A 25,507-nucleotide genomic window follows, 5' to 3' on the forward strand; every position below is an offset into this window, starting at 1 on the left:
GTGATCTTTGGAATTGGAACTTAAAAATTAACCTAAAACTGTTACCAAGGAATGCAGACTGTATTTGTCTCTTGCTTTGAAAGGGACATGTAGGGGGAAAGGGACTAAAATGTGCCTCCTAAATGACTAGGAGGAGATTGAGGTGGCCATGTCCAGTTGCAGAAAAATTTCATCAAAACATAAAGCTCAAAACTTGTGACACATCACTTGACTGTAACCCGTTACGTATTGAAATCCATTTTTAAAGGCAACCTTCAGAATATACAAAAGCAAAAGCATATGGAGTTATTGGCACTGTATCACTGTATCACTAGACTGACAATTTTTATCTTAAAAGAAGAGTCCTCTAAGGAAAAGCTACTGTGGAAAGCAGTGTTTGGTGACTCAGTGGGAGGTACGCTTCCCTTTTAGATACTACTGAAGAGGTGCACACTAGGGAGTACTGTGTTGCTTGAGGTGCTGTCTTTCAGGAGAGACAGAGAGTCAAGTGTCTGACCACCTGTAGTCATAACAAGTCCCAAGACACTTCCTGCAAGGATGAAAGTTTTCTCCTCAGTGTCCTTGCTAGTTCTAGCTAGCTCATACTGAGCATCATGAATCTTTTAGATGAAGGGATCTTCACACTCTTCTAAATACAATGGACCAAACCTGCCTCTTTATATCCAAGAACTCACTCTGTGCAAAAATTTGGTGGAGGATTCGGAAGGTGCCAAGGCTAAATCTAGTTGTGGATAGGTGATGCTGCAGCTCCAGAATGGCAGGAAAAATTCATTGCAGGAGAAGGAACAGTGGGACCATTTTGCACTTGTCATAGTTATTCTGCATGGTAGAAGAAAACTTTAAAGGTAGAAATTTGGTTATTCAGGTGTAATCAGAATGATTTATACTTCTGAACTTGGAGTAATGTTATTTCATTTAATATATGCCAAAGTCACATGCAACTTGTTTAGATAATGTATATTTAACTGTACTTTCCTCTTCAGTTTAAATCAATCCCTGAGTATTATTTTGTCAGAGTTGTCTGTTAGTTGGTGGTTATTGTTGACAAGTTGATGTGAGGGTATTTTAGCATGTTGTCTAACATGTGTCTGTTGATAAGTTTGTCATTGGCACTGCACAATATTTCTTCAAACTCCCTCTTAATTTTTATTTTGAGATTAAGCAGGCATTTAAAACTTGATACTGTATGCTCAGCAAATGAGGTTCATCAAGCCTTTGGGCACAAGGCTGTGTTTTTATTTCCCGTATTAGTTAACTCTTGGCCTGGAGTTTCAACTTACTAGAGAAGAGGAAAATTCTCTAGCTTTATATTAATATCTATTAATATATTTATATTATATTAATATCACTGAGATCATCTGTGTCATCTAGGTTCACATTGTTTAGCCAGCTATCTTAAAGAATTTCAGCCTTTTCATTAGTGTTGTGCATGTGTCATAGAAAAGATAATGTGTTACAGCATTGAAGTTAGTTATTATACAATTAGGTCTTTAGTAGAACTTTGTTAGAGCTACAGAATTGAGCAAAAAAAGAATGATTGATATTCAGTACTTATGTAGAGTTCCTGATAATTTTAGGCTACTTTAGGTAGAAAGATTTTGAGTGAGATTTGTTAGTTATGTTTACATTAACTAGGAATTATGTTTTTCCAGGGAGGTGCTAGACAGGGCAGCTGTAAATTTTTTTGCTGATCCTCTTTACTCTTTGCCAGTTGCCGGCATTATTGCTCTCAAAAGATCAATAGAACATAAAATAGAGCGAAGGAGTGAAAGGTTGTTAAGTAACAAGCACTTCCTAGTCCGCTGGACATCTCAGTGACACAGCCAGATATCCAGAAATACATGAGAGATCCCAACTATTGTTGGTGTTTTAGCACCCATGGAAGTTTTCTGTGGTTGCTAACTGAGTCACCCTTTTTCCAAAGATAATAACACACATTGTCGTATACTCCCTTGAGTAGGGTATCTGATGCTGTGCCTCTGTCCTTACAATGTCTTTTGTCCATTGAACTCTGTGCTAAATATGCTGTTTCTCATAATTCCAACCAACAAAGTTCAAGGTGGCATGAGTATAATATATTGCATTACAGCCAACTCATGTCCTTACCTTGCTCCAGTTGTAACTTGTTACTAGCATCCTGATCTGAATTCTACTCTGGTTTTGTGACGTTTGGTTTTGTCCTTCAGCTTGGGTACCCTCACTGAATGGTTGGCTTCAAGGACAGAAGAAAATACTCTTGTGAGCTGCATCACCTTTCCAAATGATTGCAAAAGATGACCTTGTGGCTACCAGCTATAATGCTTTTTGCATATCTCTCTGATACAGAAGAGAACATCAGCAAAAGTATTTTTCCTACATATTCAAGGCCCACTGCTTTAAGAAAAGCTCTGAAGTACTTAATCCAAAACCTGTAGTATAAGCAGACATGATTTGATTTTACATGTCTGCTCCAGAGGTTGTTATTTCCAAGATTAATTAATTTATTTCAATGCCATGTTAAAGGTAGCAGATACATGCAATAGTTATTGATGACATCTCCAGCATTTTATATACTGCGATCCACTTTATCACTTCAAAAGCTCTCTCTTTCTCTTCTGTGGTGACTTACAATGAATTTTACAGTTTCTGGACTGCTTGTCCATATACACACAAAAAATTATGCATCATTTTATATCTAGAGCCAGTTCAGGATCCCCTTCAAAAGCCCCTGGAATATCTTCTCTCTTGAGCCACCACATGCACAGCTCAAAGAAAGTGCCTCCGCCTTTCCACAAAACAGCTCTTTGCTTCCTTCCAGCACTCAAAATAGCAACTATACTCCAGATCCGTCCTCATTGCCAGAGCTCCCTGCTGTAAAGGAAATGAGGGCTTTATACTCTTAAATATCATGAAACAATGGGAACCCCTGAATGGAATGTCCAGCTTGTGGGCAGAAGCTGAAGGCAGCACTTGACTTTCTTCCACAGCACTTTTGTGCTGGACCTGTTCTTGTATAAATACAAACATACATTTGCATGGGCAGTTAATTCTAGACTCACTTAGACTCATCCTCACCAGTTTCTTTAAAAGGTTCCTTTTAATTATTATGGGTTTTTTCCTCTCCTCACCTCACCCCTGGAGAACAAAGAAGGTTATTACAAAAAGTAAAATCAAGTCTCCCAGCTGAATGTCTGTCAGGTTGTCCTTTATCACCTACTCTGACCAAGTTCCCGGTTTAGTTTTGTCTAATTTATTAAAAGTTAACTTTTAATAACCCAGTAACTCAAAGTTAGTGGTGTTTTTTTCTCCCCCGCTTAAGGTCCTTCGCTGCTGCTACTTTACTCAAAGCAAACACTCCATTTTTTAAAGTATAAGTTTTCTTAGGAGGGGATGCAATCAATCTTTCCTCATATTGACACTCTCCAACTATTCCTCTGTAATGACTTGGATGGGTCGGGTGAGGTAAGTTCCACCCATCTTCATAGCAGGACTGAGCAAATGAGAGATTTACAGCCATGTTTCTAAGTTGCCCATTGCTGTTGCAGTTCTGCTGAGGATTTAGTGATACACGAGATGAGACTGGGTTGTCATCTCAGCAGTAAATCCTGTGGTCTTACAATGTCTGTTGTGCTGGCGATGATCCTGAGGCAGTGAAGCAGCTGCAGCTCAGAGCCCCTGAGTTTGGGCAGAGTCAGCATCTCATGGGCACACTTCAGCGCATGTGCTAAGTTTCTGTTCCATTTCTCTGGAGCTGGAAACTCCTTGGATTCTGTATTCTTAATGATTTTGAGACATGAATGAACTCAATAATAACTTTCTTCATTTCTTACGTGCTTCTGCTTCATAATTGGCATACACTGTAGGTTATTGTAAATAAGAGCTTCTTTCTTTGTCGTTTCTTTCTCTTTAGGCTATCAGTCCTGCATCTAAATCTGGTCAAAAATCACTTCCATTTCAGTCTAAGCAGACCTGTTTTTTTCACATTAAGCATCTTCCACTTAAAAGAAAATAACAAAACAAAGCAAAACAAACACCTTGAGAACACAACGGAGCAGGTTCTGTGCCAGGTCTCTGGAGGGAATGCTGTTGTAACATGATGTCTACACCTAGCATAACCATTCAAGGATAGATCTGTTCAGATGGGTTTTGGGTAGCACTCTACCTCTATATGTATGGAAAGTTTTCTTAGTGCTCTAGAGGCTCAGGCTCTGGCCAGCAGGTACCACACACATGGCCTTTAAATAGCCTGACCCTCTGGGTTGCGCAGATTCAAATGATAGCACTGGTGCATCAATATTATTTTAGGACTTTATTGGTGTCTGGCATTTGAGGAATCATCAATTATTGTACATGCAGGCATATTGGACACAATTTTACATGCAGGTGATTTACGTGTGCCTGATCCAGGGAAAGGTGGGAAATGCTTTTCCCACACGTGAAGCATTTATCATGTGAATCTTTATAACTTCCTCAGTAAGCTGATGAAAGAAATATGTCATTAGCACCCTCAGCTCAAGGTGACAAGTTTTAAGGTCCATGCCTGCTGTGAGAAAACCAGCTTCAGATGGCTGGATTAACACTGCTCTCTGACATACTATGAGTTTGATACTGCTGATGCTTTTTGGTAACCATGCTAAAGTTACAGTAGTTTACCTTGAGGTAGCAGGCAACCAAATACTGATATCACATTGCAATAACAGTAATGTTGTTATCTGTCATCACTTACACTGAACAGAGGTTCTTTTAGCAAAACTATGACTCTGGGAGAGCTGCTAATTCAATGGCATTGTGTGAACTATGACAGACCACAGAGCTGGGTTATGGTTTTTTTCCAGTGACTGAAGCCTAGCATCTTCTCTAAAAATTAAAAATAGTTAGCCCACTTTTATATCCTAGTATATAAGGGGTGAAGCAAGAGTGAAATGGGGAAATCATGAAGGGAAAGTAGTTAAAGCAAATTGATCAAATATTGTTTGTTTTTAGTTTTAACCAAAGGGTGAATTCTGTCTTATGTGACTTACTCACTTGATAATAATGCACTGTGATGCTGGAAAGTTTGTCACAATTTCATCTAAAACCCTGGCCTATCAGCTCGTAAAGCATAGTCTGTGATTTGAAGCATGCAAATAAAGGCAGCTTTGAGAGGCTTCTGTGATGTGTAAACTAGCAGCTGGAGCTGTGCATGGGGCATGGGCGCAGGCACTGTGCTGCTTATCTCACAGTGCTGTTTGTCTCAATATAATGTAAAGAATGAGTGTATGTTCAGTTATCTTGCATCTAACTGTCATAAACCAAATACACTGTGTATACTCTGTACACAGATGGCATAAAGTCTTTCTGACTTTTTTTTTTGTGAGATAGGAAAGTAGCTGCAGTTCAAATGTAATAAAAATTTGAGATAATGGAGCTGGGCACAAGCAAGGAGATATACGAACATTCAGATTTCCACTACTTTAAGAAAGAAAAAATTATTAAAAAGTCAGGCCTGGGGGCAAAATTAAATTACAGAAAACTGAGCACTCAAACCTGCCTCTGGACTATTTTTAATTCTGTTTTGTGATGTTGTTTTTTGGTAGCGTTATCTCTTTCTTTTCTTATTAAAAGTCTGGGAGAAGAAACCAAAACAGTCTCTCTGGGATTTTAACTCACTCACGGGAGAAAATGCCAAACACACTTTCCCAAACTGCTCTAAATTTCTCTGATGCATTATAATTCAGTATCAGAGCACTAGAGAAATCCAGAAGATGCCAGATGAAAAATTGATATGCTGTGCTTCACTGTGCAGAACACACAGACCTGAGGAAAAGTGACTGGGAACACTTGCTGAAGCGAGCAATGAGTAATTTAAGGCTGTTTTGGGCAGTCCTATCTTCTGATTTGGTGATTACGTGGGTGCCTCCTCAGCTATTTGCTGTGCTGAGCTGAATATTTACTGTATTGATAACAGCAAACCCAGGCAATGCTAGCTCCAGGAGTCAGAGCAAGTTCACAAAAATAATGTAGACTATTCTGTTTCTATTATGGCATTGCCTGAAGAATCTCAGTCAGTGAGTCAGTAGACTGACTGCTTGAGGCTTATTCTCCATGTCATGTTGCCTCTCTTAGGCCTTTTCTGCAGTTCAGGAAGAAGACATATATTTTGTAGTAAAATAAATAATTTTCAGGCTTTTGGTTTTGTTTTGGTTTTTGTGTTTTTTTTTTTCTTCTTTTTTTTTTTCTTTGTTGTATTGGTTTGTGTTTAATCTATTGGATTTTTCAGCATCCTAGAAATGCAAAATACAGGTCTGGTTCTGCTTCCATTTTAAATCAGTGAGAACTCTGAATCCAGGGAGAGCAGATTTGGAATTTTTTTTGTTCTTAATTAGGATGTTTGACAACTTAAGAAGGATATGTTTAGAAGAGAGCTAGATGGCTGTATCTGGTGTTTGATTTCTCTTCTGCAGAATAAATTTCCTGTTGTAAAAATGCCACAAAAGGTAGCTACTGCTGTTTATTGACTAAAGAGCCAAGTAAAATCCAGCTGTGAACATGTGGGTAATAGGAGGTTTTTCCCCGTGCCTATATTTGATTTCCATACACAGCCTCATGTTGGTAAATATCAGTGTAAGACTCAATTTTTCTTTTGTGAATAGAGAACCTGATATGACCAGTTAGTTGTATGTGAAAAGGTCTGCAAGAAAATAAACTCCAACAACCAAGCAAAACCCAAATGAGAACAAAAAATAAACCCTTGCAACAATAGACTTGATAGAAAATGGGAATCTTCATATCTTAAATGCTAAGGAACTTTTTTCCCCTCTTTTTTCTGCAATTATTAGTAGAGCTGGGCTAAGCTCAGGTTTTCTGTAGCATAGGAAATTCCATTATTTTGACATTTTTTCTCTTTCAAAGTGGAACAAAAAAAGGGCTCCCTTCAAGTAAAGTTTAAAAAGGTGGAAAATTAAAGAAATTATTGTTCAAGAAAAACACACACACAAATGCTTTAATTTAGCTTAATGTTGGGAAAATTCCATTTAAAATAGGAGATTTGATTAGAAGAATCAACTTCAAAGGAAAAAAATTAGCTTTTTCCTTCTGAAATTTCTAAGGAGACATTTGTGCATTTTTATTATTTACTTTTCCAAATAAAATTGTATTAAATGCATTTTCTCTATATTTTTACTTTAGTGGCAAATTCCTAACTAGAATTAGTTAAAGGTAGGTGCAGTATAAGTTATTGTAGTACTCATTAGGCATTGTTTGAGACAATTATATTTGTAGCATCACATCCCCAGCATCTTCTTTTCCTGGGAGGACAACCAAAAAAAGGAGTGAGGCTGACATCAGAGCTGGTTCTGCAGGGTACTGAAGTACGTGAGTAGTACCTTTGTCTCCGTCAGTACTGCTTGTGTATTTAAATTTATGCACATATTTAGTACTCTGCTGAATTGGTATGTCATACAGAATGGGCATACAATCCTTTTATCTGATGGACAGTTGCTAATTATTGCACTGGCCCATGTATTTTAGTTTTGCGAATTTTGCAAACCCACATATACTTACTGCTGTGTTTCAGCCAGGAGTCTATAAAGTTACCCCCTTCTATCAAATGTGTTTATACCTCAGAAAAGGTGCATTTTGTCAATTTTGTTTGCCCTAGCCAGGTTCGAGTTGTATAACTGGCACTCACTTTCTGGATAGCCACTGGTCTGGCTGACCTTGGCAGCATGACAGCTGTCGTATTTTCACATGGGTGAACTGTTCTTGAACAACTTCTCCAATGTGCTGGGAACAAACAAGCTTTTCTTCAGCATCAGGAATGCAGCAGGTCTTCTTTCCAACTTTTTTTCTCCTTCCACAGACATATTTATTGTGGCAGTGGCAAGAAAATCCTACTGCTAAGACTTCGTGTTTGAGTTCCTTTAAATTTCCTTCAGGGGAGTGACAGAAAAGCCAACCAAGATCATGTCAGAGCTTGCTTTCTTTAATTTAACTCTTCATTTATTATTAATAGACATGGGTATTAATTTGTAGTGGCAAGAAAAGTAGGAGGGCAAAATCCTTTTACATCTTTATTGCTAGTATTTCCATTTCTGCTGTGTATTTATTCAATTTAAATCACGGTGTTATTTAGCAGTGACAAAGAGCAGGTGCTGCTGGGAAGGGTATTGCACAAACCCAAGGGGTTGCAGTGTGAAGTACATAATGGCCAGCAATGAGTGACAGGGAGTATTTTATGCAAGTGGAGTGACCTCCAGCTGGTAGCGTGCTCACTAAATCCTTCAGCTGAATGAGAGGAATCAGAGGATGGAAGGAGCAGGAATGAGGAGGGAGCCAGTGGTCAGGAGTTAGAAGTAGCAGAGTGATAAAGCAGCTTAAATATGAGCTAAAATTAACTGGTTTTCTCCAAAACTGCACACTCTCTAACCATGTCTCTGTGGTATAAGGGGCAAAGCATGGAGTCCTGTGATTTCATAGCAATGTAAGTCACTAAATCCAAGTGCTTTATAAAAGTTTGCATGATTCTGGACCTGAGCTGATTTGCATGGAGCTGGCTTGTGTTTCTCTGCTCCATATGCACAAATGCTCTTCACACCAGGGATGTTAGTGGTCAGGAAGGGAATCAGAAATATATTTTGTTTGATTCATGCAAAAAAATAAACCTTCAAGGGTAGCAATAAGTATAATTGATGACTGAGTCTTGTGTGGCAGAAAAGCTGGTGTTCAGCAATCACACAAGTTTGGGGGGAGAGTTAAAGTTGAAGATTTTATTGACACTCTTGTGTTTTGCATGTTTTTTTTCATCTTGGGAATGAATTTCAGACTTTGGTGGTTAGTATTAATGCTATATATCCTCTGTGGTTAGTATTAATGCTATACAGCCTTGCCAAACACAGAGAAAGTTAGAACTGAAAAAACAACCTACTGTGAAGAAGTTAGATGCAAACAAACGGAGATGGAGGCTTATGCTTACAAAGAGCTCAGCTCTGTTGGCACTTCTCCTGGACTAGTCCTGTCAATCTAAATCTGAAATGTTTGCAGAGTGAAGTGTTTCTAATGAGCAAGGCTGGCAGGACTGGACCCAGGTGAAGAAGGCACCTGAACAAGTGATTTAAAACAGGGCCTGAGAGACTGGGCTGAACCTGTGAATCAAACTGCTCCATTCTGCCCTTGTCTTAATCTGTTCACATTTGCCTTCCTGCCAGAGCTGGGGGAGGCCGTCAGCCGGCACGTGCCGTGCCAGCTTGGGAGCCGCTCGGCTCTTGCCTGGATGAGCGTGGGATGCTTTCATGTAGCCAGGGGGATCCAGCTCTGGTGTATTTCAAAACAAAGTGCAGCATATAATTTGTTTTGTCTTTCAGTTGAGTAAAAATACGGTGCTTGGCAGAATGTGCTCTGTAAACTGGTGACTTCTTACTTAAAATGCAGTGAGTGAACTTGGCTGGGTAAGCTTGGGGTCTTGGAAATTCCTCCAAAAATATTGGGGTTTTTTGAGTTGATTTTTTTTTTTCCTGGAGTTAATTTAATTCAAAGGATGTTTTGTTTGGTTGCTTGCTTGCCTGCCTGAGGTTTTTTGATAGGTTTTAATAGATGAGATTCATTTCTTCTGAAGTTTATTTTGGTGAAGCTTCTGTGGAATCTGGAGGAGATAACACAGTGCAAATGGAGTTAGACTTTGAAACTTTGGGTTAGAGTTTAGGATCCCAAAAGCCAACTCTTGTATGTCATAATGATTTTCCAAGCCTTTGAACTGATGTTAGCTCAGACTTTGTAACAGAAGGGAAGGCCCAGAGTTTCTCCGGAAAGCTTTAGGTCTTTTGGGACCCTTGAGTTAACCCACCAACTTCCATTGTCATGCACTCGTGTGCTGTGAAAAGCCACACTGGGAAGGCGCTTCCCACATTTGCGTGGCCGGTGCAGTCTTTCCATGCAGATTTCTCTACCTATTCCATGTCCGAGCTCCCCTTGGGTCCAAGGTGTTTCTCCAGGGCTTCATCAGACTGGGTAGGCAGCTGCTGGCCTTGGTGCTTGGTGAAGCCACCAAAAATCCCCTGGCAAACCTGGGTCAGTGCCAGCTTCTCCCCAAAGAGTAAGCAGCTCTGAGAGGTTTTGCCACATAAGGGCCTGTTCGAGGCTGTAGGCACCAGCTGACAGCGATGTCTTTGCCTCCCAACAGATGGCTGGCCTTTTTATTTCAGCAAGCCATCTCACATGGAGGGGTGGTCTCCGGTTCCTGCCAGCATTTCGCATGACAGGGCCAGCTTAGGGCAAGAGTGATCTGATGTCCGTGCCCTTCATAGCTCATGAGCTAAATGACCAGCTGCTGACAGGAAACCCATCATCTGAAGTGTAAGATCCTGAACTCTCCCCACTTTTCGTTTTCCTTTGGCAGAATTAATGCCCTATTTGCTTGTCTCTCAGAATCCATTCTGGCACGAGTACAAACCCTTGCCTGGTGGCAAGCAGTTGTCTGGATTTGAGATGCCAAGATTTGTGCTGACAGCTCCTTCTACACAATCTGAGTCAGGCTGTCACAGCTGGCCATTAGAGGCTTAAAAAGACACACACATGTACAACAAATAACACCAACTTTTCGTTACTGAATATCAGAACCTGCTTGATGAGAAAATGTAATGGCTTACACTGCTCTTTATTTTATAGAAACAAGCACAGTGTCTCCAAACCCCTGTTCAAGTGTGGCAGCTGTTTGTTTTATGTTGATTGTTTGCTCTTATTTAGGAGCATAGGTCTAGAAGGGACTTCCTCGGTCAGGAGATCCAGTCCTTGATAATCCCAGACAACACATTTTATAATCATCCTCAGTGTGTTACTTTTCTTTAACGAAAACAGTCCCTTGTAGTTTCAATTTGTCTTTGCAGCCATTTGCCTAGTGTGATTGTCTTGGCATGCAGGAGCAAGCACCAAAACTTGCCATGTTGAGGGACAGCATCACAACTAGAGCAGAGCAAAAACTGCTCCTCATCAAGAAGGGATTTTCTGAAGCTAACCCTGCAGTTTTGCCTTTTGGGGTGGAAGTGTGTCCAAATTTGGCTGACCTTGTATTTAGTTTGGGTGCTAGAAGATGGATGCTTGCAAAAGTTAACTTTCTGATTTAAAGTAAAACGGGATCAAACAATTCCTCGCTCCAGTTTTGCATAGGGAAACAGGTCAGAATAGCTTCTGCTTAGTCATCTGATGGTTATTGCAAGAGTAATGCTGCTCTGCCTGGTTGTGCTGAGTTTTAAACTTGCTATAGGATTAAATTTTATATGGCTGAGCTTCAGTAGACCTTATTCTGTAGTTTATTTTGGACAAAAGGTTGAAAAACTTCGGCTCTCAGGGAGGAAGCCTGGAACCTGAAGCCCACTATTATTCACTGACTTGTCTTTATGAGTTTACAGTCCACTGATGCATAACACTGAAGGAAATATTTTCAGTGAAATGTTTGCTTTTTTTCTTTGGCTTTGTAAAATGCAATGTCTTTTCTAAGAGATATATGTCAGGGTCATATAGCTACTTCAGTGAACTGTGTATGGCCAGGAAATAGACTGCACAGAAAATATTTCATTTTTCCATGAAGTCAGTCTTTTAACCAACACTTACCCCCTTCTCCTCTCAGAGTTTTGAGTCTCCCACTAGCCACTGTTTGAGCATTAATTTTATGCACAAACAGGGTTTAATTGTGGGAGATTTAAACTGTAGGGAACACTTTGAGAATTTTTGTATTATATCAAAACTTGAACATGATGATGAACTTTTAAAACAAAACCCTATTTGTACATATGGGAATTTTCTTGGCTGTTATTTTTCTGTCCTCTTTTGGCTGTGCTGAAATATGTGCCTCTTACTTCCTTGCTGCTATGAATGGCATGGTGAAGCCGGGGTTCACCATGGGAGGGACTGACTTTCCAAACTTTAATGGCTCTAATACAACAGATATATTAATTTAATCCTTAAATGTTTAGGATGTGGTTACACGTTTTGCTGGACCGGGGCCTGTGGAAGCTCTGCTCCCTCTTTGGTTGATCAGTGGGAGGATTTGTCTGAAAACTAATGTAAATACGGCTTTGTTGGACCAAATGTGCAGATGTTGCATAGGAGTACTACACACTGTTTATAAGATGTTAATGTCCGTTTCTCTTTCTCCACAGGTTCTTCTTGAAATTTTTCCTCAAATGTAACCAAAATTGCCTAAAAAATGCAGGAAACCCTCGAGACATGCGTCGGTTCCAGGTCAGTTGGACACGCTTCCTCCTTTAAAAATCAGCATCTGTTAGGAGCAGAAGTACTTTGACCCAAACTAACCTGGTAATTCACTGGAAGATGCTAAAAACAAAAGGTCACAAAATATTGCCTGAGGACTTCTTGTCACAGCAGAATTGGCAGGAAGTAGTTGGGGTTTCTTGCTCTAGACAATAATGAAGATAATGTCATCTCCATGGGAAATGAAAACATGGAAAGGAAAAATCAAAATGACCTCACTGTTGGTTTAGGTTATGGGGCTACCCCGCTCTGATATACTCCCTTCTGCCTGGGGAACTATCTGCCTTCATGCAAACGCCAAATGAGCACCATGTCTATCGGAAGGGACAGAGGAGGATGTAAAAGTAATTAACAAAATCTGGCTTGAGGCTACTCTTCAGCAGTTATTCTTCAGCAGCATTAAAGAACCATAAAAGTTCATCCATGAGCTGAAGGTCCATCCCTGCAGTCAGCACTTGGAAAAACCTTCCATTAAATGTATCTTTCTTGGGATGCTTTTGGCTGGTATTTCCCCACTGTTGCAGGATATGGCAGTGGGACTTGGGAACACAGCTTCAGATCACCAAGGACATTTTTTTATGTTGCATCTATGTCCATGACTACATTTGGGATCAAGTACAGTGCTGTCCCTTGGGAGATGGTCTGCACTTGCCTTCCCCAGTGCTGGCAGCAGACTGGTGTGGTGGCAATGCTGAGAAACAGTTGCTCCAACCTTGGTCCTTTGGACCAGTACAGTCCTTTGACTGTGCCAATAATGCTTTACCTGAGTATGTGCTGAATAAAACTATGGGGTAGAGAGCCAAAGGACCTTCTGTTTCTATAAGAGGAGTCAATGTGGCCCAGGGAGAACACATGATAGAGTCTGTCAGAGGGGATTTGCCTCTGGGTTCTGAGAAAGAACTAGGAGGTTCGTCCTGTGGACCACATGGATCTTTGGAGGAAGACAACTCCAAAAGACAGCTGCTTTCTGCAGTAGCTCAGGACCATGTTTCTTTCTTTTTCAGCATTACTGCACTTAAATAAAAGTGCTACATGTTATGTAAATGGCAATATTATTTATATGTCGAACATATGTCCTTTGTTGGACTGCTTAATCATAACAATGCTGGAAGGCAGAAGGGTTTTGTTTGCCCCTTTGAACACAGAAGTGAAGAAGTGAGGATATGTGGCCGCAGGGATTAAATTAATCAGTATAAGAGCAAGCATTAGCATGGCAGAGCCCTTGGCTTCTCACGCCACACTTCTCCCTTCATCACGTTTCTCCTGTGATTCAAGAGGGCATTATCACTGAAAGAGAAAGTGGAAAAAGGACTCTCACCAGCACAGGGATTTAGGCCAAGCAGTCACCCCTGGGGCCTGTCAGAGCTTGCTTCACAACATGTACACTCTGCTGGGTTTGCGCTCGTCCAAGCTTGAGGCTGATTTTCATATGGTAATGCCTTCGCATGTTCTCTCAGAACAGCAATCAGGAGCCTGTGTCAGCAAGTAGGTAGGACATAGGAAAGGTTGTTGATCTCTTGACTTGTAAAGACATTCTGTCATACAAACCCAGCTTCACAGCAGTTGAGCTTTCCATGTGTAAACAGAAACTGCTTAATTACACAGGTCATGTCAATTAGTGTGACCTTAGCATTTTCAAGAAATTAATCACTTTCAGCCAAGCGAACCACTGATACTATAATACAGGGTGGGATTGAAGCTTGCAGCATTCTGTTAAGTGCCCAGGATTATTGTTTTACAATAGCTGCTTTTGTTTCTTTTATTTTCCTTTTTCTTTTCCTTTTTTCTTTCTTTTTTTTTTTTTTTTTTAATTTTGAACTTGTTGCTCTTTTAGGAATAAATTTGTTAAAATAAAACAGGCAGACCCTACCGAGTCCAGGCTTCATTTGTCATTTCTTAGGGTGAAAAGGACCAAACGTACATATAGTAGTTATGATGCACCTGGATGTTTGAGACAGTGTTGTATAGGAGCCAAGTGAAATCTGGGCCCTTGTGAAGTCAGTGAAGGGTTTGCTATCAGCTAGGTTTGAAGTGTTGCCAGTGACTTAGAAGGTCTCTAATAGCTATGTCAACGTTGTGGTTAAAAACCATGAGAGTAAGTTATTTCCAGGCACTAAGGATCAGCCCTGCAGAAAATTTCATTTCTTAATAGTTTTTACTTTTTTTTTTTCCTGCAGCAGGGAATTGTCTGCTTATCATATGATATTAGGTTAAGAAAGCCCAGGGAAGAGACATAATATGTGTTGATTCAGACAACCTGTGTGAGAAATTTCATTCAGAATTAGGCAGTTTTAGCCTGAACTTCACATGTATATGTAGTAGTATGATAAGCCTAACATAAAAAGCAGTTGTGGACCTGGAAGGAAATGCATTTCTCTGCATGTCTGAGATGTCCAGGGATGTGACAAGAGGAGTGGTGTCGAGTGCCAGCAAAAGTGTGTGCTAGAGCAGTGTTGGCCCTGTCTGCGTTAGTTGTGTCTCTATTAGCAGAAGGAAACAGCCAGAGAGAAGTCAAGTACTGTGCAGGGCCTCAAGACAGTTGAGTATTCAGCTGTGTTGCAGACTCCCTGATAGACTTTGAGAAAATAATTTCATCTCTGTTTCATCAGCCCAATTGCACAAAACATTTGGTGGTATCACATACTGTCACCTTTCTCCAACCTTGCCTTTTTATTCCAGAAACCCCATGGAGTAAATGCTCAGTCTGGTTTTGCATTCTTCATCACATAAGTCACCAGTCTTGGTGGGATGGGCTGTAGTGCCCCAATCACTGGTAATAATAATAACTGTAATAGATGGTATCATGGGTGAACTCTGCCCAGATTTCATTTTTCAGCACTAAACCCTCATTCATACAACTTAAACAGTTTTGTATGTTATTGTAATTAATGAAACCCAGGTGCCCTAGTTATCTTGTTGTTCTTGTTTTAGCACAGCTGCTTGCAAACTGACACATGTCAAGTTTTAATTTAGAGGAAACTTTTCAGACTGAGTCACTGCATAAAACCCCAAACATTCGTTTATTATGAAAACCTTGAAAGTCACTTAGAAATTGCCATGCTGTTTGATTCTGTTACCACAACCTCTTTCTCAGCCTAGGCTGCTGGTTTGCCTCCATGGGACGCTGCCACTCATGTTTGAATTGAAGCCACTTGTGTCTTATTGCAAATTTGCATAAGAGACAGAGATGATGCTTCATGAATCCCAGATAATGGAATTTGGACATGCAAGGCTCCATCCCCAGAGAAGGGAAAGGCAAAAAAAAAAAAAAAAAAAAACAACAAAAAAACCAAACGGCTGAAAAATAGCAGTGAGAGCTGAGGTAATTAAGTGCCCAGCCTGTCCTTGAGCACGTGAGCAAAATTACTGAATATGTTGTACTTATGTGCTTTAAGTTAGACATCTTTTTAAGTCTCTTGTTAAATCGAGAGTGATTTTTAGTTACTAGAATAAAAAAGTCAGCACACTGTAGGAAGAGGTCACCAAGTGGTAAGAACAATAAAGATGTTGCTCAAGCCATTTCTGCATAGCTTGCAGAAGAACAGCAAACACTGGAGTTACAGGTTTAATTCTATCACACACTTCAGACCTGAAAATCGTCTTAATCAGATTTTCTCTGCCTTTGCCACTGGATGTTGGGGACATCACAAAAAATATCAGATCCCCCGCCATACATCAGAGAAAATTGAAAGCCGAAGGAACATGCTATGTCTTAATCAGTTAGCAAAGCTTAATGGGCTGTGGTTAAAAATGAGGAGTCATGCAATGCTTAATTTTGATATATTAGGTGAGGTACTATAACAAATAAACAGCTCCTGGTCTCTGAATATTTCATTTTTAAACTAAGCTCCAAAGTATTCACAAACTGAACTATTTAATGGCAAGCAGAATAATTCACAGGGCTGAATGATACGTTAGTGCAGTTGGTAGTGCCAATTTCATTGAAGAAAGTTGTAAACTGATGTGTTTCTTTCATACTTCTGTCTCCCCCGGTGTTGATACAGGATTTAAATCAGAATCTATGAAGGGCTAAAGCTAAAGCTCAAAATCATTTTCCGTGTTTGCCTGTCCCAAATTAAAACTGTGTTTTGTTGACAAAATTTGGAAAGGTTTGAGATTTGGCAGGCCTGGTTGTCCCTTTGCTTACATTAATGTGTCAGCACCTCATTAATCATTTATTAAAGTGTAGTGTGACTTTCCCTCTTGCTATGGTCTATGTTTTAGGATGCCTCGGTGCCCATTCCACATATACTTTGGCTCTCCCCTCCCCCTAAGTTTATGATTTCTCCACAAATTACTTTTAGCATGTGCTTTAACTTGAACATATCCCAGTTGTTTCCAAATCAAAATTAGGAGAGTGTAGTATTTTTTTAGATTAAAAAATATGAGTAGAACTTGTAAGCATGTAAGTGTTCTGTACTGATCCAAGTATGTAACTGTGGCCCACAATATTCAAGGTATATTTTTTCTCTGTTGATAATTAGGGCCATTAATATTTCATTAGTGCAGTGTATGTTTAGATTTTGCAATTAAAGAATCGAGCAGTAAGTGTGTGCTGCTTCTTACAGGTGCACTGTGAATAATCATTTTTTTTTCAGACAGATACATATGAGTAACCACTTTTTTTTTTTTTTTTTTTTTTTTTTGCATTTCCGGAGACTAGAAACAGTTTCTCTTAAAAATTCCTTTTATAGTTTCTTCTGCTAACGACACTGAAGAACCACACCAATGTGGTCTATTAGCAGTAAATCAAACTCTCTGTTCAGGAGGTAGGTAGGAAGACACTGTTAAGTAATGCAAAATATGTTATATCAGCAGTTGCGGAAACCTGAGGGGGGGAAATTAAATGTAGATTTACTCACATAAAATTGACCTCACAAGGCTTGTTTCCTTGAGATCTTCTGTGGAAAGGTGTGTGCATAGTGACAGCTACTTATATATACAATTTTCACAGGTTTGAGACCTATCTTGCTATTATTAATCTTGACCTGTTATTTTTCTGGAATGCTGTTTCTAGAAACATTCAAAGTTTTGGGTTTCCTCACAGGATTGATTTGCTTCAGTGGTAAACCTGTGTGTACCTATATGGTTTTAGGATTGGTGAAAATATTTTGTTGTAGCCATTGTTGTTGATTGTAATAGTGTTAATTTTCACATGTGTCTCAGCAGACCCACAGAAGAAGATAAGGAGCTGGCATAAATCATGGAGCTGTGACAGGCAATGCCAGCTAGGGATTTGGCTCAAAATCCCAGTTGCAACGAATTTACAATGGTTGCAAGAGCACAAATAAGATTGCAAACCCTGAGCCACTTACTATAAGATCATATTTTATTGAAAATATCATAAACTTTATTCTATCCCTCAGGAATGCAATGGATAAATTACTTTTGAAATCCCTTTTGGAATTCTATATATAGGGCTTGGAGGTTTTTTCCCCCCTTAGTTTGATTTCAGAAAAACTTACCTATAGTGTTTGGTGCTTTCTTTTTCCCAAATTTCCATCTGTAAGAGCTCTTGAATCATTTATTCTGTATTTTAATATCTTTCATTTAAAACATGCACAAAAATCTATTGTCTGGAATGCCATTCTGAGAGACGATTTTAGGATCTGTTAGATGTAAACTACTCTCTTTCGTATTCCTCTTTCAAAGACAAAGACTTTGGGATTAGCAATGGGCAGTTTAGCGGCTTTTCTTGCTTCAAATTTTTGAGCATTTTAATTGGTGGTCAAAAATAGGTGGAAAATCTTCAACTTTTTTTTTTTGTTTAGATCCAATTCAAGTGATGAAATTGAATTGTTGTAAGCGATCCTTTAAGTGTCCCCATTTGACCAACTTTGAGAGGCAGCAGCTTCCTGAGAGAGTTGAAGCAATGTTTGCCAATCCTTGTAAAGCATTTCACCTCTTCAGAGGCTAAAGCCTCTCAAAACCAAGAACAATTAAAGCGAGAGCCTTTCAGAGCGACTGGGGAATTCAGCAAAATAAATCAGAAATCCTCTGCCGTGGCTCTGGAGGCTTGCCTCATTATAAGAGCAGATCTATTAGCCCCCTTGCCATTGTCTTTCATTTCTCAAGTGAGGTGATTCTAATTAAATTAATCTGCATGTCAATCTATCGGTGATCAATCAAAAGGGCTGAGGTCCCCCTTTGCGGCAGTGTGCTTGCGGCTGACAGGGGCTGATAATGGAGGAAGAAATAAACTGTCGAGCAAAGTTAATTAGTCAACATAATAGGTGGATTAAACAGGAGCTGCTGATTGCTGTTTCACATGTCGAAGCATGAGGTGGGAGCTGAAACTGCAATTAACAGACAATTATTATATTTGGTTGTAAGAGGTCGCATGAATAAACATATCTCTGTGGGTTTCAGTTTTTAATCCCTTTCCCTGTTTAATGTAAGGAGAAGTGTAGGTCATTTCTTCTTATTGTTTTAGTCAAAGTTCTTGAAGGCGATGTGTGCTCCTGGCAAATCAGCAGCCAGCTGAAGGCTAAATCTTTGGCTGGGGTAAAACCCTGGGAATAGCATACTTTGTTGGGAAAAGACTATGGGAGGGGTGGCGGAATGAAAGCCAGGGATTCAATGAGGCTGCTTGATCCGAGCAGGGTTGAGAAGACCCGGACTGATGAGCTTGCAGCTCTGCCAAGGACTTTACCCATGCATCCCCCTCTTTCTTCCATGACAGTTCATGTCTTGGGTGTGCTCAGCCCGATTGGGGATTTCCTATAGGACGGTGCCTGCTGATCCTCAAGGTTGAGGGGTCCCTCTGGACACCTCTGAGCAGCTGGGTCTTTTACTCTGGACCCAACACTTTCCTGTTTGCCCCCACTGGGTTGGCTCATCTCCCACCTGGGGCTGCTCTGGGGAGCAGAAGTGTTGGATCCTGCCTCCAGGGCAGTGCTTCTCTGTCTCTCTCCACTTGCCTCAAACCAAATCCCAGGTGTTGACACTGAGATAAGTTGAGAAATACAAATAATTCTAACACTGGATGAATAGGGTTGTGTTCTCCAGATCAAGACCCTACTGTCAAGCGTGTATGTGTACACAAACATACCTATATGTACTCCCTAAGACAGAGCTTGGGAGAAATTTGAGCAAGTCCAACAACCTGTAGTGACTGTATTGAGGGGACAGCAGTTGAGAAGGGAAGGGGGTAGGCATGCAACAACTCTCATCACAACTTCACAAAATACCCTTTTGTTTTCTTTTATTCTGAATCAATTCTCATTTGCAATGTCAACAGCTCTATCTACTTCAGCATGGAAACTGAGGGATAATTTAGGGTGAAACACAGCTGCCCTTGTATATAGGAAAAAAATACTTAATAAAGATCCTCTTGTTAAAATGATGGTTAACAGTGTGCCGTCTGCCATGCAGCTACAAATTCTGCAATTTGACTTAAAACTGCATCAAAAGCTTTCGATGCCAAAGACCCACTCATCAATAGCGTCTCTTGTTAGATTTGTACAGCATAAGAACCAGTTATTATGTGAAATAGCTATGCAATTTTCTGCAGCTCCCAGCTGTTATTTATTTAACTGAGTTTATTACACTCTGTGCTTCTTAAAAAACATACATATATATCCAAATTTTCCTCCATTTTGCTCTTGTGGTTGCAGGTTGTGGTGTCTACAACAGTCAATGTTGATGGCCATGTGTTGGCAGTGTCGGACAATATGTTTGTACACAACAATTCCAAGCACGGGCGGAGAGCTCGAAGACTTGATCCCTCGGAAGGTACGCCTTCTTATCTGGAACATGGTAGGCATATCATTTTCATTGGTTGGCATTGCTACTTTAAATGTGGATTTATTTGATTTGTGTCTCTGGCTACCAGTTTCAAATTGTCCTGTAACAGTTTATACCTTTGGGACTGGATATTTCAAAGAGACTGGCCTCCAGACCAAAGAGGGAACTTTTCAAGTAGATCAGCACTAAATGCAGTGCAATAACAAACCTGTAGGCAAACATGGTGCAGAGTCTGTGTCAGTGAAGTGTGGTGATTTTTTTTTTTTTTTCTTGTTGCATCTATTCAGCACCCAAATCAGAGCCTGATCTTTCCCAAATTGCCTGGGTTTTTCATTGTGCAAATCAAGCATGTTGCATATTTTCTGAAGTGCTTAGAACCCAAATTTTGAATGGGATTTATTTTATCTATAGGGTGCTGAGCTCTCTAGGAGAACCAGCTGTTCCTCTGAATTGCCCTAAATGAAAGCAGAGCCCTTTTGGAAATCCATCTGCTTACTCAAGCCATGGATGAGTGTTCTCTTCTGGCTTCAGCTGTACCAGCTGAAAAAGTTGCTGTTCCCTGTGTGCCACAGCTGCTTGTCTGTCCTCCCCTCTGCAGGCTATTCTCCACCATGGAAATGCCAGCTAAGATGGTTGTCTGATTGTTCCCTAGTCTCCTTCAGTCCATAGAAGTTCATCTGAGTTAAGCCCTTTAAATAATAGCTGCTTGCCAATCTAGCTTATTTTGCTGAAATGATTGAAAGAGAAATGGTGCAAGGCAATTTGTCTGGCTTTTCTGAACAGACAGTAAACCCCAGCAAGGATGGGATGGGGGCACATGGCTGGAAGCAACTTGGGGGACAGTAATCTTTTCCGTAGGATCAGCTGGTCCTGGAAGAGAACATCTGCTGGTGACTGTAGGTGCTTAAAATGGGAGCTGTTGAGTGCAAATGTACTTAAAAAAATCTGGATTTGATTAATGTTTTGTTTTGCTCTTTGTCCTCAAAGCTGATGACTACTACTGAAAACCAAAACAAAAACAGGGCATTTCACTCCCCTCTCCCTGTTCCAGCTTGGTAGAATAGCTCTTTGTCTTCAAAGCTGTTTGTAACCCTAAATTCAATAGGAGCTTGCTCCCTCTAAGAGATGTGTACCCTCAGCTTCCATTGAAGTAGTTGAGTGTAGAAGGCACCAGTCCTTTATGCTGGTTTGTTTCACAAATATTTGCCAAGGATCTGATGAATAATTAAATAGATTTTTAAAAAAGGGTTTGAAGAAACCCAGATAATTTTTTCTCTGGGAATGCGAATGCCACTCAGAAAAATGTTAACTAGATATGTTAAAAGAAATTATTAATACTAAGAAATGGGCAAATGTGTGGGTTTCTACTACTCAGTGAATTCCTGTGGAAATAGCTTTCTATTCTGCTTAAGCTTTCAGGCATCAGACCTGCAAGCACTTATGCATGCATTTAAGATTATGCACACATATGGTCCTGTTGGGATCAATGAGGCTTCTTGTGTCAGTGAAGTTGAGGGTATTGATAAGTGTTTGCAGAATCGGGTCTGTAGTTCACACTTACTAACCTAAAATTCTTAGCTCAGCAGCGTTTCTCATTATATAAACATAACTTACATCTGTATTTATTTAGCTCTAACTTTTTATGTAGGCTATAAGCCATTTTCAGCCATAATTCATGTTATAGAATATTTTTTTCATCCTGCCAACAACCTAATTTAATAAACCACTGTCGTAATTTTTGCTGAATATTTGTAAGGAATGTATGAGCTCTGCTTTATTAATTAGCAGAAGGCAGAACATTACAAAAGGAAACTTCTCTCTGTTCAACTTCATAATCTTTGAATTAAGTGTAGTCTTTCAAAAAAGCACTTCTGTGTTTTACTTATATTCCTATTAAAGTAGATGCCAAATTATTTATTTATTTATTTCCCCTCTCTCCCCATTGAAGTCTTTTTAGTGCATGCTTTTGGTCAAGGCAGTAGTTACTTTCTCATCCATTTATGTTCCCACTCATGGTGTGGTGGCATCTCATGCTACCACAGTTATTATTCCCACTCCTAGTACCTGAGGGATTCTTTTAGGAAAAAGGAGCAAAAAAAAGATAATGCTATGCTTACATATCTGCACAAACCCTAGTTACTGTGCTAACATTTAAAGTCAACATCTGCAAAACATCTCCATGTGTGCATTTTGTGGGAGAGGTGATTTTTCTCATCTACTTTCTCAGGCACCTCTCGAGCAACCTCATAAAGCAACCACTAGTAAATTCTTACTTTTGAATAGTAACCTCCACACTGCAGAATTGAACTCTTCCCAGAGGCTTGGTGGGGCCTTTCTTTTAACCTAAATCCTTCAATCCAATTTTCCAGGAATTCTATGCACATCTGAATCCAAAGGTGGGGGAGGGGAAAGAATTAAAAAGGAAATTCAGTAGCTCTTTTAAATGTTGATATCAGATGTCTAAACTGCTTAACTGAATGAAAACAAAGGAAAAGTCTCAACTGGGTTTAATTCTATTGAATTTTGGGCAAGCACCACAAACCTTAAACCCATTGGAACAGGTAACTGTTTCCTCCACTGAAATTAATTTTTGCTTTTAGTTTGAATCCCAAAGTTTAGTATTTTTCTTGAGTTTTTGGATTTTTTTATCTCAGATAATATCTTCAAGTGTCAGTAACAGAGACTGTTTTCCTCTTTCCAACTTTTCTGCCTCCCTCAGGGGATGGACAGATTGACCTGAGCAGTATCTGTCAACGGTGGAATGGGAAGCTAACACAGTAATGGCTAGTTTGTCTCTGGTTTATTGCTCTGGTGAGCAACTTCTGATCATAGCTTGTTAAATGCTGGGTTCTAACTATAATATGGCCTTTACCAAATGTATTTGCATGTACTTTTCTAGATGTTTAATGCTTCAACACAAATATCTGGTTGCAATAGGGATGAATGCCTGACTGTGTCAGGACTGGGGAAAGGGGCGAGAGGATGTAGCAAGAGTGTGCTGGTTGCCTAGTTTAGTTAGACAATATCCAGCTTATTTTTTCCTTACAAAGTTGTATTGGGACATTCTTTTCTTAAACACAGAGTTGCAGTTTATGTGATGCTTAAAAGAGATTTAGGGTGCCAAAAAACTGGAAAGAAAGCTTTACCTCTGGAGCCACTCAGGAGCCTGGTGTCTCCACATTTGGGTTTTACCATCTCATTAGCAGGTAGCCTGGATTATTTTGGGGACATCCAACACATCTCTATTTATATCTTTCTTGTTGGACAGTAAAATGAAAGTTCCTTTTCGTAGCTCATTTCTCTGAATATAACTAGGAACCTAGATCAGGGTTTCATTTTTACACACTGTCCTCCTTGAAACCAGTGGGCTTCTTAAGAAGCTCATATTTCAAACAAATATCTCTATCTTTCAAAAGTAATAGCTGGCAAAGGCCAATTATTTCATACATCCTTCTGTGGTATAAATAGGGAAAGCCACAGTAATCTGTGGTTTTCAATAATTATCACTTTTTCATTCACAAATAGTTGGATTCTCACTTGTTTTATATTTATGGTAAACCAGAAAGCCGATGTGGTTGACCTTTTTAAATTGTACGTATATAGTAAGATGTATGGCAAAGAGCCAAAAGGGCCCAACTGGTAAAATATGTGTCAGCTTGTAGTTCATTCCAGGGTGTCAATTTTAAAGACAAAATCTTTCCAATGGAATTTAAGTGACTAGCTTATGGAAGGGGAGAATTCTGAAAGGGTTTGCAACTACTCTTTTCAGTTTTACCAGCATGAAGTCCACCACGCAGATGTCTGCAAAGTTTCCAGTTAAAAGTCTCATATGGCTGCAAAGTAAAAATTCTTTTCTCCCCCAAATCTTTGAATGCTTTACAACAATGTAAAGCCAATTGCAGCATCAGTTTCTCTATTATTTTTCCTTACTGGCAGAATGTAATGCCATCGAAAAATGATAGTCCCTGAGACCCTGTCAGTTTGCATGCTCTAACACTTTATTATCTAATGATCTAATATGCAACAAGGCAAAGAGGGGGTGCTTATCACCCTGACAGGATGCCTAAGAGAAGTGACTAAATTACTTTATGTACCATTAGCGCTAGCTGCCACGGTGAACTCACTGTGAGCATTTATGCAAATACTCCTGAATACATTCAAGTGGCCTTGTCAGGAAGACGACTGACAAGCAGCTTAAATGCTTGGTTTTTTAAAGGGACAGTTTTATTTCTTTTTCTTTTCTTTCCTTCTCCTCCTCCATAGGAGAGCACAGATGAATTAGGTGATGGTGAGGTTTGCTGGTGATTTGGTTCTGAGTTATCTCAACAGCAGCAAAAGATGAAAGATGCAGGGTAGAAATAGGGACAAATCATAAGACATGGTATCACAATTTACACATGGAAGTAGAGACAGCCATGATTTCTAAAGCAGCGTCCTGCCATTATTTTAATACAAAATATACATAAATCTATGTGTGTGTGTATCTAAAATAGGTCATTATAGATCAAAACCATTATTAGTGGCTGCCTTATAAGAGAAATTATAGTGTGTGGCTAGATTATTTGATCACACTATTGTGGTACCTGAGAGAGTCAAGCTTTTACAATGTTGTTTTAGTTCATGATGGTAATGAGTGATTCAGATCATTCACTGTCTGCAGGTGCAAAGCCTCCTACAGTAAGTGAAGAGCAGTAGTTGCTGTGCCTCAGCTGGGTACATAAGATAGATTCTTTCATCTGCAGTGGGGCGTTTAAAGAGCTTTTCTTGCCAATCCTGCCCATCCTGGCCAATCTTGAGAGTCCACAGTCACCACAGTAGGCACATTCACAGATTTTCCACTAAATCTTCAGATTTGAAAGCAAAAATGGTTGCTAGGCTGTGTCTTAGTTGATATTTTCTGTTTAGGTTAATAAAAAAGGAGTTTTTCCCCTCCTTATAAACTATTTTGAGAAGATAATCATTAAACTAAAGCTTTGAGACTGTCTGTCTTTAAGTATCATTGTTACCTAGTCTGACTGTAACAGAATTGTTGAGAACAGTCATTTTATATCTTGATCCAGTGATAGGACAAGGGGCAATGGGTGTAAACTGGAGCATAGGAAGTTCCACGTTAACATCAGGAAGAACTTCTTTACTGTAAGAGTGACAGAGCACTGGAACAGGTTGCCCAGGGGGGTTGTGGAGTCTCCTACACTGGAGATATTCAAGGCCCGCCTGGACAAGTTCCTGTGTGATGTACTGTAGGTTACCCTGCTCTTGCAGGGGGGTTGGACTAGATGATCTTTTGAGGTCCCTTCCAACCCTTGGGATTCTGTGATTCTGTGAATATAGCTGCTTGTGCTGGACACAGCAGTTGATGATTCCTGAAAGATGCTCAGAAATCTGACTCGGTGACCTGGTTCTTGCACTGTTAGGTGGCTTTACCACAACATTATCCACTATGTTTTTGGCAGTGTCGAGAGTCGTGAAGGGGATGCCTCTATCAGGTCCATTTAAGCTATTTCGATCCTGAATCCCTTGGTTGTTGCATGTGTCCATG

The 25,507-nt window shown here is 39.8% G+C and overlaps 1 protein-coding gene across 5 annotated transcripts in view; it reads left to right on the forward strand.

Moving 5' to 3' along the window:
* Nucleotides 1-25,507, forward strand: part of EBF1 (EBF transcription factor 1) — a 278,427-nt gene that overhangs the window by 161,972 nt on the left and 90,948 nt on the right. For 3 of the 5 annotated variants that reach the window (XM_065690402.1, XM_065690403.1, XM_065690406.1), the window contains exons 7-8: nucleotides 12,111-12,192; nucleotides 19,839-19,980. In XM_065690402.1, the coding sequence (XP_065546474.1) occupies nucleotides 12,111-12,192; nucleotides 19,839-19,980 (224 nt within the window). The remainder of the gene's footprint in view (nucleotides 1-12,110; nucleotides 12,193-19,838; nucleotides 19,981-25,507) is intronic. The other 2 variants (XM_065690404.1, XM_065690405.1) reach the window with 1 other exon arrangement.

The sequence above is a fragment of the Lathamus discolor genome, chromosome 10, assembly GCF_037157495.1.
Source record: "Lathamus discolor isolate bLatDis1 chromosome 10, bLatDis1.hap1, whole genome shotgun sequence".
Lineage (NCBI taxonomy): Eukaryota > Metazoa > Chordata > Aves > Psittaciformes > Psittacidae > Lathamus > Lathamus discolor.